A 16,127-nucleotide genomic window follows, 5' to 3' on the forward strand; every position below is an offset into this window, starting at 1 on the left:
TCTTACAGTACAATGTTTGCAATATATGTCAATAATTTGGGTAAAACAGACAGAGAGCTGATTGAAATTGTTTGTACATTAATAAGATCTTGCAAAGACTTGGTGGTTAAAACTTAGGGACCAAACGGTTGTATCCAGACATTCATAATGTCAAACGGGAGCAGAAGACCGGCCCTCTACCCTTTATAGATCTAGATTCTGATCCACTGCTTTTCTTTGTGTTCATGAAATTTAAACCATACTTCGCAACCATGACTTTAAAACATTGTGAACATGTACGGAAGTCGTTAACGTACAGTAGTTTCTTTGAAAAACTGCAGCAGTACCCAATCGGTAAATGATTGGGGTAGGCCATTGTTTGCCCTTTAACCCCATTTGGACCCATTGTTTACTCAATATCTTGGCATTCCTGAATAGATACTCGTTCACTCTTCAAAAAATTGTAAAAATATTAATAAATGGGATCTATATGCTACCAGTGCAGAAGGGCTGAGTGAGTCCCCATGGAATTTCAAGACTGGTACAGTGTGCAATGTCAGCTCTGTCTTGTCATTCACCATTGTAGTTCAACCAGCTTTTGAAGTAACATGAAGAAAAAATATCCCAAGCCGTAATTGGTAGGGAATGAATAACATTTTGGGGAGCCACAATGCATTTGTGGGCCTCTGGATGAGTTGCCTATTAAGGGATTACAAGGCATTGAGTGTAGTTAATGGGGAATTCACCACATGCTGTAGATGAGTTCTGGTTGTGTTATTGCACTGCTAGGAGGGTTCCTTCAGTGAGAGTGAATGAATTAAAGCAGCATTTTCACAGGGGCACACAGCTTCTCTTTGTGGATTGAATCATTTTATTCTGTTTTGAATTCGATCTTCCACAGCAACACAAGGAGATCAGCTGACTTCCTCACCACGGTGTACCTTGATGTGAATTGTTTTAAAGAAGGTGGCCTATTAGCCTCCTTATTTCTTACTGCTGTGTTTTTATGTTGCGTCTTTGATGTGTGGCACTGTATGGAATGTGCCCAGTTGTGTGGTGTGGCAGTTGTTGCTTGGGGCCAAGTGTAATATAGAGTAGGAGGAGGTGTGGCAAACAACTAGCGAAACTACCAGCAAAATAAATATAAAATAGTGTTGGGAGGAAATCAAGAAACTCAGACTATTGGTGGTGTTTTGTGTTTCAAAATGTAACCTGACCATAAAACGCCACCAATAGGTTAGTGTGTTTCTCTTCTGCAAGTAAGTCTGATTTATAGCGGATAAAAAAACATTTGATCGTACACAAAGAACAGTAGTTTCTAGTTACAGTAAATACAAATATTGTGGAAGATGACTGCAGGGTATTTGAAAGCATGTGGAGAATGATGTGGGCTTACTGTAAACATTTCATAACACGGTTTATATAACCATCTAATTGTGTTGAGCATTTTTTGACTTTAAAAACAGGCAGTGCTGACACTATAACACTGTTATAGACACAGTATCATCGTATGGTACAGCAAGCGTTGAGATATCTACCATCAAATTACTTGTTTTGTATTCGGTGGTCCTGAGTGAGTATTTTTCTTCCCGGATCTCATTTTAGATTCTGCAGTATGTTATCTGTCAAATTCAACAACAAAATGACCGGCCGAATTACACTTTTCCAAATTACAATATTTTACTAAGCCGGTGTGGAGCTTGATCTAAGGAATATAATTATCTGAATGGTTAACTATAGATTTGATCATACTTTAATTCCAAACATTGTACTTGTTATAAAAACAGAACACTCCAGAACGTTCTTTTCCTCGAGGATAAACAACTCACTCGACTGCTTTGGGTGTTGCACGGCTATCCTCATTTGTGGAGTAGCTACAAGACTCCTTTCTTTATCCTGTTTTAAACATCATGAAGCCTTCAATAAAAGGAACATATTTTATTAATTGGGTCATTCCAGTTTAGCTGGACATCTCCCTTATATTAACGTTATTACATTCCCCACGTGGAGAAACATTTGATCAAAGATCATCAAAACGTGTATTTTTGCAAATTTCAGACTCATTGGCCCTGAATATTATAAGTGTCTTCCGACTGTCCGAAATTCACTGTCTCAGTCTGTTTTAACCCGACTTTTATCCCAAATGTTGTTTCCATCATAAAATGAAACACTTTTCTGCTGTTTTCCGACAGGTGGAATGGGTGCAATTTACATAAAGGGGGCGGGATAACTATTCTATATGTAAATGAGAAACCTATGTTAATGATGCAAAAGACGTCCTTTCAGGATTTCAATTGATGGACAGGTGGGGTTGAAAGGTAGTAAAGGCGGAGAAAAACAAAACAGACATGTGTTTCAGGAGATATGGAGAAAGAAGATACATTTAATAGAACGTAATAGTAAAACTAATACGTCAGGACAGAGAAAGAATAAAAAAGAAGTTAGAGCTCATTTTTAAAGTAGCCTAATTTTGTAAATGTATGTTCTGTGTTAATTAAATTATAGTTTCATGTATCCGGTTATGATGAATATTTTATGCCAAAATGAAAAATATATGAATACATAAATACATAGACATTATTTATGTATTTATTTATTTTTCATTTTGGTATAAAATATCTTCCATACCTGGTTGCACTTTATGAAAACGAATAACACGTGAGTGTATAATAGGATATCATACAAACAACACGTGGTAAAGAATGACAGGGCTGCGAGTGATACTGGCAATGCAGGACCCCTCAGAGTGCTTGAGTCTAAATCCTCTTCATCACAGAAGTACAATATCGTAGCTTTATCCATTCGATATCTTTGTAGCACTTGCTGTTCTGTTAAGAACCAAACAGGTTGCCCGTTGGCAATACACTGGTGGGGTATACTTTCGGCTGCGATACCATACTGAGGGGGCAGCTACATTATCCCTTTCATCCTCTAAAATCGCAGTAATCCCTAGCAACACATTGGGCACCATTACCATTATTATAGTCAAAAAGTCTCTCCACCCACAGAAGACCCATTTTATTTTAGCAGGGAGCCTGTTTGAAACAGATTCCCATCTCCATTAGGACTCTTTGAAACAGGTAGAATCTCTTTAGATGGAAGATACTCAATCCGATCACATTACCCCTTCTAATTTTTGCACGGGGGTAAGTTAATTAGGCACCCACTTTATTTGCAAAACATTCTTCATCCTGTCGGAATTGGGGTTTGTCCTTCCTGGCCATTTTTGACTGTTGCAAGAAAAACAGTCCGAAAGTTAAACCATTGCCACAAAAGCCCTCCCCGATGGTCGGAAAAGCTTTGATATTCAGGGCCGTGGTGAGATAGGAGGTCCACAGATCTTCCTTTGCACTTGCACCTACTCTGCAACCCTTTCCCATCATTAGCCCAAATGAAAGAAACACTTTGCAGGACTTGGTTCACTTGAGTCGGGACCCAATAATAACAACTAACACATTTTATTTTAAAGAAAAACATTAAACATACAATTCATACATTGTTCCAGTTTCCTGCTGAGTTTTCTCTCAGGTTTAAAAAAACAAGAACACAGTATTAAATCTACTTCCATGATGTGTACACTCAAGCTCAGTAAGTATTTCCTGTAACATGTTATCAGTATAACAGAACACTATTTGGAACAAATGTCTTTCTGTTTTGTTTCCTGAACTATATATTGCTCTGAGGAGATTCAAGAGTCTTGCTGTCTGGTTTAGGGGAACACAGGGAAAAGAATGCTTCTAGAGGACATGAAGCCTGTGTCTCTGTTCAGCTAAAATACCTTTTGGTTCTGTAAACACACTGAAGACTAAACAATGTGATTGTGGGAAAGTGTAGACTTGGAGGTTTAAGAGCCTAGGGTGAAGTAAAGTGGAAATTGGGTTTAAATTAGTTTCTTTTTTGTGTACATTGAAAGTAGGGAAAGACACAAACCGTGTGTACGGTCCATGAATCACATTTTTAGCAGATGACACCAGTGGAAAGAAACCACTTTTTTTTTTTTTTTTTTTTTTTTAAATGTTAAAGTGATCAATTTGTTTGTGGTGGTTTGTGCTGCACAAGCAGCTTTCTGATTTCTTGTTTAACCAGTGATGTATTTTAATAAACAGGGAAGCGGTGCCCTTGGCACTGTTAACAGTCACTCCATTGCTTTGGTATGAGGGTGTGAAGACAGGCTGGCAGGCTTCACACCCACCTGTCCACAAACCACACCTGAAGGAATTTCTAAACCTGGCTAGTTAATCTACAACAGCTTCTTAGGAACAGGACACCTGCTGCTCTATAGAGTGAGAAATGATATGTAAGTAAAGATCTATAAACTCTGCTATAGATTTGAGCGAAGGATTGGGAAGTTTCATAGTAAAGGAGCATTTACAAGAAACAAAAAATTCAGAACGGGTGAGTGCTGTAGTGTTGCATTACTATGACTTTTCAAGGGGAACATACTGGACATTGTAAAACTGAAATAACAAAAAATGTGGATATAATTGGTAAAAGATTTAGACTTGAGATTTTTATAATCCTCCATTGTAAACTGGATATACTTTTGAAGATTTGTGGGCACATGTTTTTTGGTTGCGCTTGTTTATTTGAACCAGGTAACAATGAACAGGAATTACTGCTATTCTTTGTTTTCCTGTAGCATTTAGTAATATTGATTAGGTAAAGGCAAGCGTAGTAAAATTATGTTCCATTGTAATTACTTTGAATCTATCAACCAGATATCTTTACAAGAATGGATTTTTAAAATTTTTTCTAGTTCACATTTTCAAATTAATGCAGCAATGTACAGTATCAGATTATGAAAAAAGTACCTAGATACATTTATTTAGAGACCTTAGAAATAAATGTCATTTTTTTGTTGTCTCCCTTATAAAAGTTTACCGCTGTAAATGTTGCAGTTTTCCAAAGGCTTTACTATGCATTTACTGTAGCTTACCGTGGTTTGCCATGTGTTTCGATTTGCTTTACCATATCTCTCTGGACTTTACAATGATTACCCAAGCTTTACCACACTTTCACTATGCTTTTGCTATGATAAACCTTTATAAGGGCTGTTAAAGAATTGTTCACTCCTATTTTCTTTTTTTATACTCTAGATGACTGGATTCGGTGATTACAAACCACTCTGCATTTTGCAGACAGTCCTGGAAATAAACTATTAGCCCTGATTTATACAGTTTGTCCTACATTGTGACTTTAAGCAGAGGAATGCAGTTCTGTGTCATGTTGCACCATGTATTCTGTGTTTATGTGGTTGTTTGTGTCATACATATTAACTGCTGCAGGCAAATCAGGGAGTATAGTGTTGGGAAAGTGTTTTTTTCCCTTCTGTTTACTTTTGAACCAATGAACCATAGATTTTAGATTTGTCTTGTCTTCCTGTCACATTCAAACATATTTGGCTTAGGGTTTATACTTTCAAATATATGATTGGACGATACAAGGGAAGGGAATGAACAAAGTCTCTCTTCTGTGTAATTTTACAGATTATTTTTCTGGATGAGAAACAGGTGTTCTTTCAATGCTCCACAGTTAAAACACTGCAGTGGGAAGCCATAGATAAGAGGCTGTACTATGCAGAGCCCTTAAAGTGTTGGATCCCACTGCTGGTTTGTGGTGCTTGGGAGGAGGGCATTCATTTCCCCCACCCAATCTACTTGCTTACAAGATATCTCGGTACGATGACTAGATAATTGTCCACTCTGCCAGTTGTTTTTAAATGAGCAAGCTGCTTTACAAGAGCAGTGATAACCCAACATGCAGGGTGAGGGATGTATTCTCCTTGTCATACCAGTGTTTACTAAATATCTAGGTATCCCTGAATAGATAATCATCCCCTCTTCCAGTGCAGAAGGGCTATGTGTCTCATCAATCACCATTGCAGTTCAGCAACCCTGCAGATACAGTGCCTGCTGCAAGGATATTTTCTTCTTGGTTTTTACCTTAAAAATGGTTTTCTGAATAAAATGGCGAACACACATTACACCAGTCATTCTTCATTAATAGTAGACCTTTTATCTATTCGGGGCGTACCAGCATATTTAGTAATAAAAGGGGTATCAGTGAGGTATTTTTTTGCTCATACCCACAACTGTTTAACATGCATTTTCCAAAATCAGTTATAGTATCATAGGTGCAACACAGATGCGGCTAAAAAAACAAAAAGCATAGTGCCTGTCACGTAAGAAATTCCATTTGAAAGAGCATTTTATATCGTTTTTTTGTAGTTTTTTCACTGTGGTTTTGTGTATTACAGAGTAGCATCTAAGTTAGATACAGTATTAGAGGCATATTGAAACTAGCTAACATTTAAAACATAGCAAAATGTTAATAATTGCTTTGTTTTCCAATTCAGCTGAAAACTGAATTTTTCAAAGAGAACACAGCCACCAAATCTATAGTAGTCGATTGCTTGTCGCCTATTTCAAAGTGGATAACATTTTTTATACTAACATGGTTTAATTGCCAAAAGAGATGGACAATCAATGACATTTAGGTTAAAAACACCTTACAGTCGATGAATGTGTGTTCAAATGATCTAATGTGGATTATTTTCATAGACACTTATAACTGTTTCCATTCTGAATAAAACAATAAATGAGTTGACAGCGTTCCTCCCCAGAGCGGATCCAGTTTTCTTTTTGGCAGGTAGTTGTGTGAACTCATTTTTTGTTCTGTTTTGTTGCTATTTGGATTTTTGTCAAATGTCACATTTTAAAGTTTCCCACGCTCTGGTTACACAGTTACCATACACTGTTGTTATCTTGAGGCAGTCCATACCTGCTGCAATTTGTCTAATAATATTCCTAATCAGCTTTCCTTCCAAAGCCTTCGTTTACGACATTGTTGCGTTACCTCACTGTATTTAATGTTGCTAATACTAAGTTATCACTTTTTTTTTTTTGCAATTGATTGTGAATAGTGTAGCTGTTATGCTGTTATCCTGTCAGATGCCATTCCAGGAACACAGCTGCAAAATTAAAATGCTTTGGGAGGAACAGGAAGAAACTTACTGGTATTTCCCTCTTTCTCTTTTTCCCCCAGTGTCTGAAGTTGTACTGTGGCGACATTACCTCTTCCTAATCAAGCTTTTAGTTCAGCCCATCCTCGTGTTAACCCGAACACTGAGGGTTAGCAGGGCACCCCACCCCCTAGGAAAACTCCATTGTTCTAGTCTGTATGTGTGGCTTCCTGTTGCAGAGTCCCTGGGTGTGAAGGATATCGCGGAACGGCTGTGCATTGTGGAGCGGGTCGAGGAGGTTCTGAGGCAGCAGGACTGTGAGGAGTCTGGGTATCTCCGGCATGCGCTCTCTGTAATAACCGAGGAAGAGGCTGAGCGCACCTGGACAGAGGCAGGTAGGTGACAGGCGGGAGGCAGTGAGACACAGGCAAGCAGGAAGCAAGGTTTAACAAGGGAAAGGGTTGGAAGAAAAGTCTGCTGTAGTGCTGTGTGATGCAGTGTTTTTAAATAACAATATAACATCATAATTTTGAAAAGTGAATTCTTATGAAAAATGTATTTAAAAAAATAAAATAAAATTTGGCACTGAACTAAACCCTCCTAGAATTATTATTATTTTAATTTTAAAATCTCGCCAGCCTGATTTTTGGAAGGTAGTTTATCTGTATAAAATAATTGTCATTCCTTACCCCTGTTTTATGGAGAGGTGATTAGTGTGAATACTGCCAGTTACACATTGTCGTTAGTTTTGTAACACTTTTGTATTTTGTTTGCTATTTTCTGCTGTTAAAATGTGTTCAGGTGTAATATCAGAATTTACTTCCCTGTGAAGATTAACAGATGATTTTAGGCTGTATTCAGAATTATCTGTTAAGCTAATAATATCATGCAAGTGATTTCATTGAGGGATGTAGAAAGTAATAGGTAGTTTGGAAACTTAAGTTTTCATGGGAAGCAGATTTTGACTGTCACTGATTTTTTCATTCAATGATTTTTTCACTCTTTTCATTTCTTTGTCATTTTTAAAGGTGTAGAACCCTCATTTTTTGTAGTACTTATTTATAAAGGTTACCTAAAGGAGAACTTTCTTTAAAAGGTTATCAACAAAAACACCATTTGGGGGCTGCAGGGGGGAGTGTGATGCCCTTTTTAAAATATCTGTTTTGCTTTTTGAGGTTTCATGCCTGTTTGGGTCCCAGATTGACATGGGGTGGGAGGGGGGGGTCACCACAGCTAAAAGTACCTTTTGGGAATGCAAACAGTGAATGTGTAAACACACCTGTCAACACACTGCTTCCTGATAGTGAGAGTACACAGAAAGCTATTAGTCAATGTAATAAGTAGATGCCACATTTAGGTAAGTGTTCTGGCTTGTGGGATCAATCCTAGTCAAGGTCTAGTTTAGCCTTCATAGCTTTACCTAGCCACATTTCCATGGAGCTATTCTATGAACTTCCCTTTCCCTCGCTGTCATTAGTAGTGTGCACATTTATATATACAGTAGTGTGCACATTTATTAGAACACCTCAAGGTTTGTCATTTATATCCTACCAGCATGAAAACCTCTGGGGGTGAGAATTTCAATTTTCGGTCAGTATTCAATGATACAGAAACAATAGACACCCGTGTGCTTTAATTAGTCATCTTAAAAAGTCTCATGCATTTTTCCATTAGTGGCTATGTACTAATTTTCTATTACTATTTTAAGTGTATTGCTTGTGTGGCCTATTAAAGTTATCAATTAAAATATACAATCACTAACAATTTACCAGGATTTTCAGTCCCAGTGGTTTGATTTTATTTGTAAAATGGGTATTTTAAATACTCTATCCTGATTGGTCAAAACAGGTCACATGGGGGTGTTGATATTACAGCATATCCCCATGGGTCGGCACTTTTTTTCAAAAACGGGCAAATCACTGGCAGATATCCATACCGCTAGAATTCAAAAACAAAAACGGCAGACATATTGAAATTTATCGCAGTAAACATGACCGATGGGATTTATGTAAATGTTGAACTTTTGGGAAACCGAAGTGTACATGAGATATTGAATGAATCTGAATCCGTCACCAGTGATTAATTAAAGTAGTGAAAAAAAGCAAACTTAAGTCTTCAAATAAATTCAACACTCGCCATTCTGATCGCTCTGTTCCTTCTCCCTGAACTATGGGGTTCCCTATCCCAAAAATATCTCTTTGTGAAAAGCTGAAAGTTTAAGATTTGGGTCCCTCCCCGCTGTCCGTTCTTCGGTCTGCCTGCCTGCTGCCTCTGGACCCACCCCCTGCGCAGCTGTGTGATCTGATGCTGAACATTTATAAATTCATCTCGACAGTTCCGGCCCAGTAGTTCTCTGCGTTACCAAGCTGTAAATTGTAAAGTCAGTTTGATAAGTAATCAGGTATTCCATGCAAATACTGTAACGTCTTTCTCGCCGCTGTAAAGCTGTAGCACAAATCTGGTATGGATACCTCCTGTTACTACCCTGGATAACAAAGGATGATTTAAAAAAAAAAAAAAAAAAAGCACTCTCACCTGAAACTATTGCAGGTCTTGTGAGGAAGGGTCTGCATGATTTAAAATAAAGGCAGTCTTATTTGTGCTGCATGATTTAAAGGCAGACTCATTTTGTGCTGTGTCATGATGAAAATGGGCAGTAATATTTTACTTTAAAATGTAATGAATAAACCAAGAATTACAAGGTGTAACAAATCAAAACTGCACTTTCAATGGCAATTTTCAATTCAACAACTGACATTATTTTTTAATTAGTGCATTTAAAAAAAAAAAAATGTTTTAAGGGACTATTTTTTCTAAGGTCAGGCAGAGGTAGAAGGATATTTAATAAAATGACTTTTTTGTTCATTAAAACATGTTTTTATGTATTATTTATTTATTTTTTGTAATGTTGTTTGAGCCATTTTATAAGCTCAATAAGGCACTTCAGGGTGTGTGATATACTCTAATATTCACATGCCCTGGGCGGTTAAAGCAACTCGGCTTCAACTCGTGCCTTATAACGCACCCGGGGGGTGTGGATATTAGAGTATATCCCACACCCTGAAGTGCCTTACTGCTTACATGCACAACACGTACAGAAGCAATGGGGTGTTCTAATACATTTGCACATGACGATATATAGATGTATATTCTACGGTACAGTGTTTTTGTTTTTTGTGAAGGGAGTGAGATTTAAACAGGTAGATAGGAGACAGACAAAGGCAATGAAATATAAGCTGCTGTAATGAAACCAGCACATGATTTGTGACATTAATATTTATTCACCACAGATGTTTCGGACAAGTACTTCCTCCTCCTTCAGAATGAGAAGAATTACAGAACAAAATAGATGTAATATTTCCCAATCATTATTTGTTGATACAGCATTTGCATTAAGGCTGCTCACCATGTACATATATGTTCACCCTACAGTGCTGTACAATGTGTGTGTGTGTGTGTGTGTGTGTGTGTGTGTGTACACGTACAATACTAATGTTGATCCAAACACATATTTTAAATTGTTTTACATTAAAAGGATTTTGCTGTTACTTTACGGGAGGCACAGGTAAATGTATATGGAAAACGGCAGCAGTCTTAAACTTAATGTAGCATTGTTTTAAAATGACTTTCTTTTGACTTCTCTGTAGGAATACACACCAGTCTGTTCCTGCAGGGCAGTATTATGAAGTGTGTGTTTTTTTTATCCTGCCAAGCTATGCTTGGGTCTATCTAAGGCTCCAACATGTGTATTTAAATTAGTGTTGAAACACTTCTTTACTGGACGTTATCCCCCAGGCCTGTTAAGAGGCGGAGGTGGGGGGTTTCCTGAGCTCCATGGTGTCTCCAGACGCTACTTGAGTTCAGAAGTGGTCTGGGTTAGCCATGACTCATGAGCTGTTCAGGGGTTTACAACACATTCCAACAGCATCAGGAGAACACACTCACACACACACACATGCTCACCGCGCAGATATATTAGTGTCTGCAAAGTGAAACGGCTCCCCGTTTTCTAGCACCATGCTGGGAGAGTTAATGAGCTGTTGAATACTGCTTACAGTATCACTTTCCCTGGCAAATGCATATTTAGAGATATAGTTAGAGTAAATATCCACTCGGATGTACTGTACATGGCATCAAAGCAAAGCAAATTCCTTTTATAGAAGTTCACAAAATGTAGGTTTTAATCACCACTTCCTAATGAGTGTTTTGGTGGCTGTGGATCTCGGAGAGTAAATGCTGGAAACAGCTGGTGTGAGCACCCAGACTGAGCTCCAAAACTCATTTGTAAATCCTATTCAACCAAAGACTGTTTTTTTTTTTTTTTTTTAAACGTGACGAACAAGTCAAGATTATTGTAAATAACGTCTAACGTCATTTGAAACCATACAGTAAACATTACTGTTGAAATTGAAGCACTTCCTGCAAAATCACGTTTTGTATCCAGGTTTTGCTGTATCAAGTGTGCCCCGTATTCCTTGATACCAGAAGCTATTTATCCAAAAAAACGTTTACCTTATATGAGCATTGTCAAAATGCTAAGCTTCACCTTCAACTAATACAGCAAAGGACTTCCAAGAGTAAAAAATGTTTCTGCATGAAAGAACTGTGACACAGCTTAGCTGAAAGATCAGCACCCTGTTTGGGTTCTTGTACCTGAACTCTTTGGAGTAACTTGTTTCCAAACTGTTGTTCCCGTTTAGGGCACGTGGAACGCGGCAGAAGCTCTTCCTTCCATGAAGTCCACGGTTTCCAGGAGTTTGACATGAGGACCACGGAGGAAGCTTCCGGCAACAATAACAATACCGTCTTACAGCGCCTCCTGCAGGAGCAGCTCCGCTATGGCAATCCCAGTGAGAATAGAAACTTCCTGGCTCTCCACCACCACCAGCACCAGCAGCAGCAGCAGCAGCAGCAGCAGCAGGGCCCGGTGAGCGGGATCGGCTACGCGGGAGTGGGCCCCCCAGGAGAGGACCACCAGATGGTCCCCCACTTGGCCCGTCAGGAGCCCCAGGGCCAGGAGCTACAGGTGGACAACAACGCGATGGAGAAGCAGTTGACCTTGCGGGGCGGCCAGGGTCCCAACTCCGAGGATCTGCCCACCTACGAGGAGGCCAAGGTGCAGTCGCAGTACTTCAGGGGCCAGCAACAGATGCCGCCCACTGTAGGTGCCGCCTTTTACGTGACCGGGGTGACCAACCAGAAGCTGAGGACAGAAGGGCGACCGGCTGTGCAGAGGGTGAGCCCTGGGAAGGTTCATCAGGACGACGGGCTGAAGGACCTGAAGCAGGGCCATGTCCGCTCTCTTAGCGAGAGACTCATGCAGCTCTCTCTGGCAACCAGTGGCGTGAAAGCCCACTCACCAGTCACCAGTGCCCCACTCTCCCCTCAAGCCCAGTCCTCCTCGGACCTGTACCAAAACACACCACCGGGAGCGGACTTCTATAAGCAAGGGGGCCAGGGCGGGCAGCAGCCCCAGCACTCTCAACACTCTCAACACTCTCTGAAAGGGATGGAGCACAGGGGCCCACCCCCGGATTACCCCTTCAAGAACATGTCCACCTTGCCCATGGCATCCAAGCCTCAGGAACACGGGAATTACTACACCGAGCACCGCATGAGCCAGCAGGCCAGGGCTGACATGCCAGTGATGAGATACCAGCCCCCACCAGAGTACAGGGCTCCCAGGTAATTCTGCATTTTAATAACAACGTCATCTTGATTCAGCGCCTTTTTTATACCATGTAGGATACGTGATACAATATTGCTAGACTGAACCAGTGATCGTTTTGTATGAATGGCCCAGGTAGACAGGCGTAAAAAATACACCCCTCTCGTCCTTGCATAGCTACCACTGTACAGCCCAATAACCCTTCACTGAGCCTTTATGGTAATCTAGTTCTGTGTGTAGGTTCAATTGTTGCTTTCATCCACTGCACAAAGAGTCACAGCCTTTTGCTTTAATTCTTCCTTACCCAGAGTTTTATGCCTCTTGAATCTGAAATTCTTTACAATTGGTCGATCAATTAAATGGGAACTTCTATTTTCTTGCCTTTAGGCAAATAAAAACACAATGAAAAAAATGCAAATGTTAGGGAAGTCCCAGGGGATTGTCATTGTTCTCCTATTTGTTTGATAAGACTGATGAGCAGGAGATAAAGGCAGTTATTTAAATTAGCGTTCCGGTTGTGGGTTTCTCACCACGCAGTATTGTTTGAGCTTTTATGAGGTTGACGAAATTCAGAAGTATGGAAAAGTAGGACATCTGTAAAAGGGTGTTGGCAATAAAACATAATATAAAGATGCATAGTGTCTTAAAGCCCAGGACGAATAATTCAAGGGAAGCGTCCTGAAAAAAAACGAGTAATGAGTCATCAGGTATGACATTCCTGTGGTGGTGGTTTGAAATGAGGCAAAGCAAATACACCTGTTCAACCTCCAGGTACCTCAAGGGTCAGCGGCATTCTAGCATTTGAATAACAATAGTTACCAGACCTAACCTGGAGCTGAATATCTGATCTAGGTCAGTACCACACTTTACATACCGTGAAACAAAAAAATAATTGCCGGGTCTCAAATAATCACCTGTCTCCAATACACGCCCGCTCTGCTGGCAAATATTGTAAATAAACGCCGGGTCTCTGTCATTGCTATTGAAGCTGAGGAAGATGAGGAGGTGCTTGAGCGTATGAACTGCTAATAAGTGACAGCGATGAAATGACTCAGGATTAATAAGTAATAATAGAAAATGTAATTTAAGGTAGGCCTACATGTAATGCATATTTTTTTAACGCAGTTATTGCTTTTATTGTTAATTAAAAATATATACTATTATTATTATTATTATTATTATTATTATTATTATTATTATTATTATTATTATTTATCATGCTGTAAGCATAACCTACACGCCTGTTTTCTGATATCTACAGGGCTTTCTTAGTGGATTTAATTAACAATGGTAGATCTAATTCCGTTTTCAAATACAAATTTGTACTTCTGCTTGTTCATTTTCCAACGTTTTGCATACCGTGACCTTGTTAACTAGTGCATATAAAAAGACTAATAATACTTTCGCTTTCATGTTACATTGTGTACAATACAGTGTAATTTTGTTATAAAACAAAACACTTAGTTCCCACTGACACACAACCTTTTCACAAAGTTGCTGGAATGTTTAAATTGAGTTACGATGTTGCTACAAGGTTGTGTGTTAGCGGCTTCTCAATGACCGCATGAAGCACGTGAAGCTAGTGTTCTAATATAAATACAGGCCTCAAATAATCACCGGCCTCCAATGTGCGCCGGGCCTGCTGGCAAATATTGTAAATGAACGCCAGAGACATTTAGTTTTACGGTATACCAGGTAGTAAATTTTTGTTTGAGAGAATTCAAATTTTTCTTTTGAGTCTGTGTTTTGCGGATGAGCGCAGGAACTAATGACATTTTCCCCAGGGCAGTTCCCTTTCAAATATGTCTGCCAACAATATTAAGAGTTTTTATTTAGTTTAATCTTGTTTTACTCGGTATGTCTCAAAATCTCTGAAGGAGTTGACATGGTTAAGCCTATACAATACTTTAGCACAGCACAGAAACCAGGACCTGAGGACACTGCTTGACATTAAGTGAATATAGACTTAGGACAGAGGCAAGGAGACACTTCACACAGAGTAGAGAGCATATGGATGGGCTACTAGTCATGTTGTTGAGGCTGAATCACTTGGATCCCTTAAGAACCAAATTTCTGAGATCAACCAGCTACTAGGAACCAGTCAAGCATACATGGGTCGAAATGGCATCCTCTCGTTTGTACATTTTCTTATGTTCTTGTGCAGTATTTAAACTAAATGGAATTATTTCAATAAATAGAGTAAATAAGCCACAGTTTGATTTGACTGATCCATTCCTTCTAAAACCTTCCCCCCACCCCCACAACTAAAAGTACTGGCAGTAGCCTTCACAGGGTGACCAAATAGAGATAGGAAAAAAAAAATCCAATTGGATAAAACTTTAATATTCCACATAGCGTGAGTGTAGCTTAAAATTCGATATATGGCGTTGTAATAGAGGTGTGCATTGTTTGTATTGTGATACAAGATCAAAAGCACAACACGGTTCATTGTAGTTCAACAAATGCTTCTTGATTGCGAAATCTCATTAGTATGAATACATACTCTTCCCACATCATTTAATTTTTGATAATCCATCATTAATCATTTGATCTTAAAGCACATCGCACACAGAAGCCCACCAGGGCCATCGTGATACATATTACCGTATATTGTAACATTAGGGGATTGTGTTGTTAATGTATTGTTACATCATTTACAGTGCCTACTTTTTCACAATAATGACGACCACTAGTCTGGCTCTGATAAAACTGTGCCTGGAGATGTATGATAATGATATATTGTTCTACAGTTTGTTAATGAAGTTCACAGTTACATGGATGATGCTGTAATTTCATCTATATAACGTTCAGGTAAAGATCTTAAGAGAACAGAAGTGATGTTATATGCCAACAGTAGAGAATGCTTTTAGTACAAGAAAAGGTTAAACTGTGGAAACCCTGCCCAACGAGCTGGCTTACCACTTTCTGGAATTGTGTACTTTCCTGGTGCAGCTCTTAGTTTATATCTGTCTCCTGCATTACAGATGAGATACCCAGAATGCAGGGCTAGATGCACACAGCTGGGGATTTATTTATAGTCTTCATTGCACAAAACTGCCTCTAGCCTTTCTCGGGACTAACCTCAAAGCTAGCACATTACACATTGCAGAAGAATGCTACACTCGTTTGATTTTCATCATACCAAGCATGTTAATACTTGTAAGTGTTGCAACTAAGCATGAAGATGATTCTGATGAAATTAATTCACTGTCTCATTTGGAATTTCTTGGTTCTTTCCAAAGTGCATCTTGTTGCCAGGTAACAGTAGGAACTGACAATAATAATGAATCTGCACCAAATTATATATCGTATCCAAATGCATTCTTTTTGAGTTCTTTTCCATTTCTGGATGGACATTTTTTATTCAAAGTAGATTTGCATATAGTATGTGTTTATATATACATTTGTTTTTAGCAGCCTGAAGGTGATGAATCCCTCTGTATGTACATACATTACAACAAATATGCACATTTGGATTCTCCAGAATGCATTTGGAATCTCTTAAGAAAGTTTGGAATA

The 16,127-nt window shown here is 39.0% G+C and overlaps 1 protein-coding gene across 8 annotated transcripts in view; it reads left to right on the forward strand.

Moving 5' to 3' along the window:
• LOC121318688 (angiomotin-like) overlaps window positions 1–16,127 on the forward strand; it is a 51,989-nt gene that overhangs the window by 18,893 nt on the left and 16,969 nt on the right. For 2 of the 8 annotated variants that reach the window (XM_041255623.1, XM_041255627.1), the window contains exons 1-3: window positions 7,250–7,335; window positions 10,231–10,291; window positions 11,641–12,625. In XM_041255623.1, coding sequence (XP_041111557.1) covers window positions 10,231–10,291; window positions 11,641–12,625 — 1,046 coding nt within the window. In that variant the 5' untranslated portion in view covers window positions 7,250–7,335. The other 6 variants (XM_041255625.1, XM_041255619.1, XM_041255621.1 and 3 more) reach the window with 6 other exon arrangements.

This window comes from Polyodon spathula, chromosome 7, assembly GCF_017654505.1.
Source record: "Polyodon spathula isolate WHYD16114869_AA chromosome 7, ASM1765450v1, whole genome shotgun sequence".
NCBI lineage: Eukaryota > Metazoa > Chordata > Actinopteri > Acipenseriformes > Polyodontidae > Polyodon > Polyodon spathula.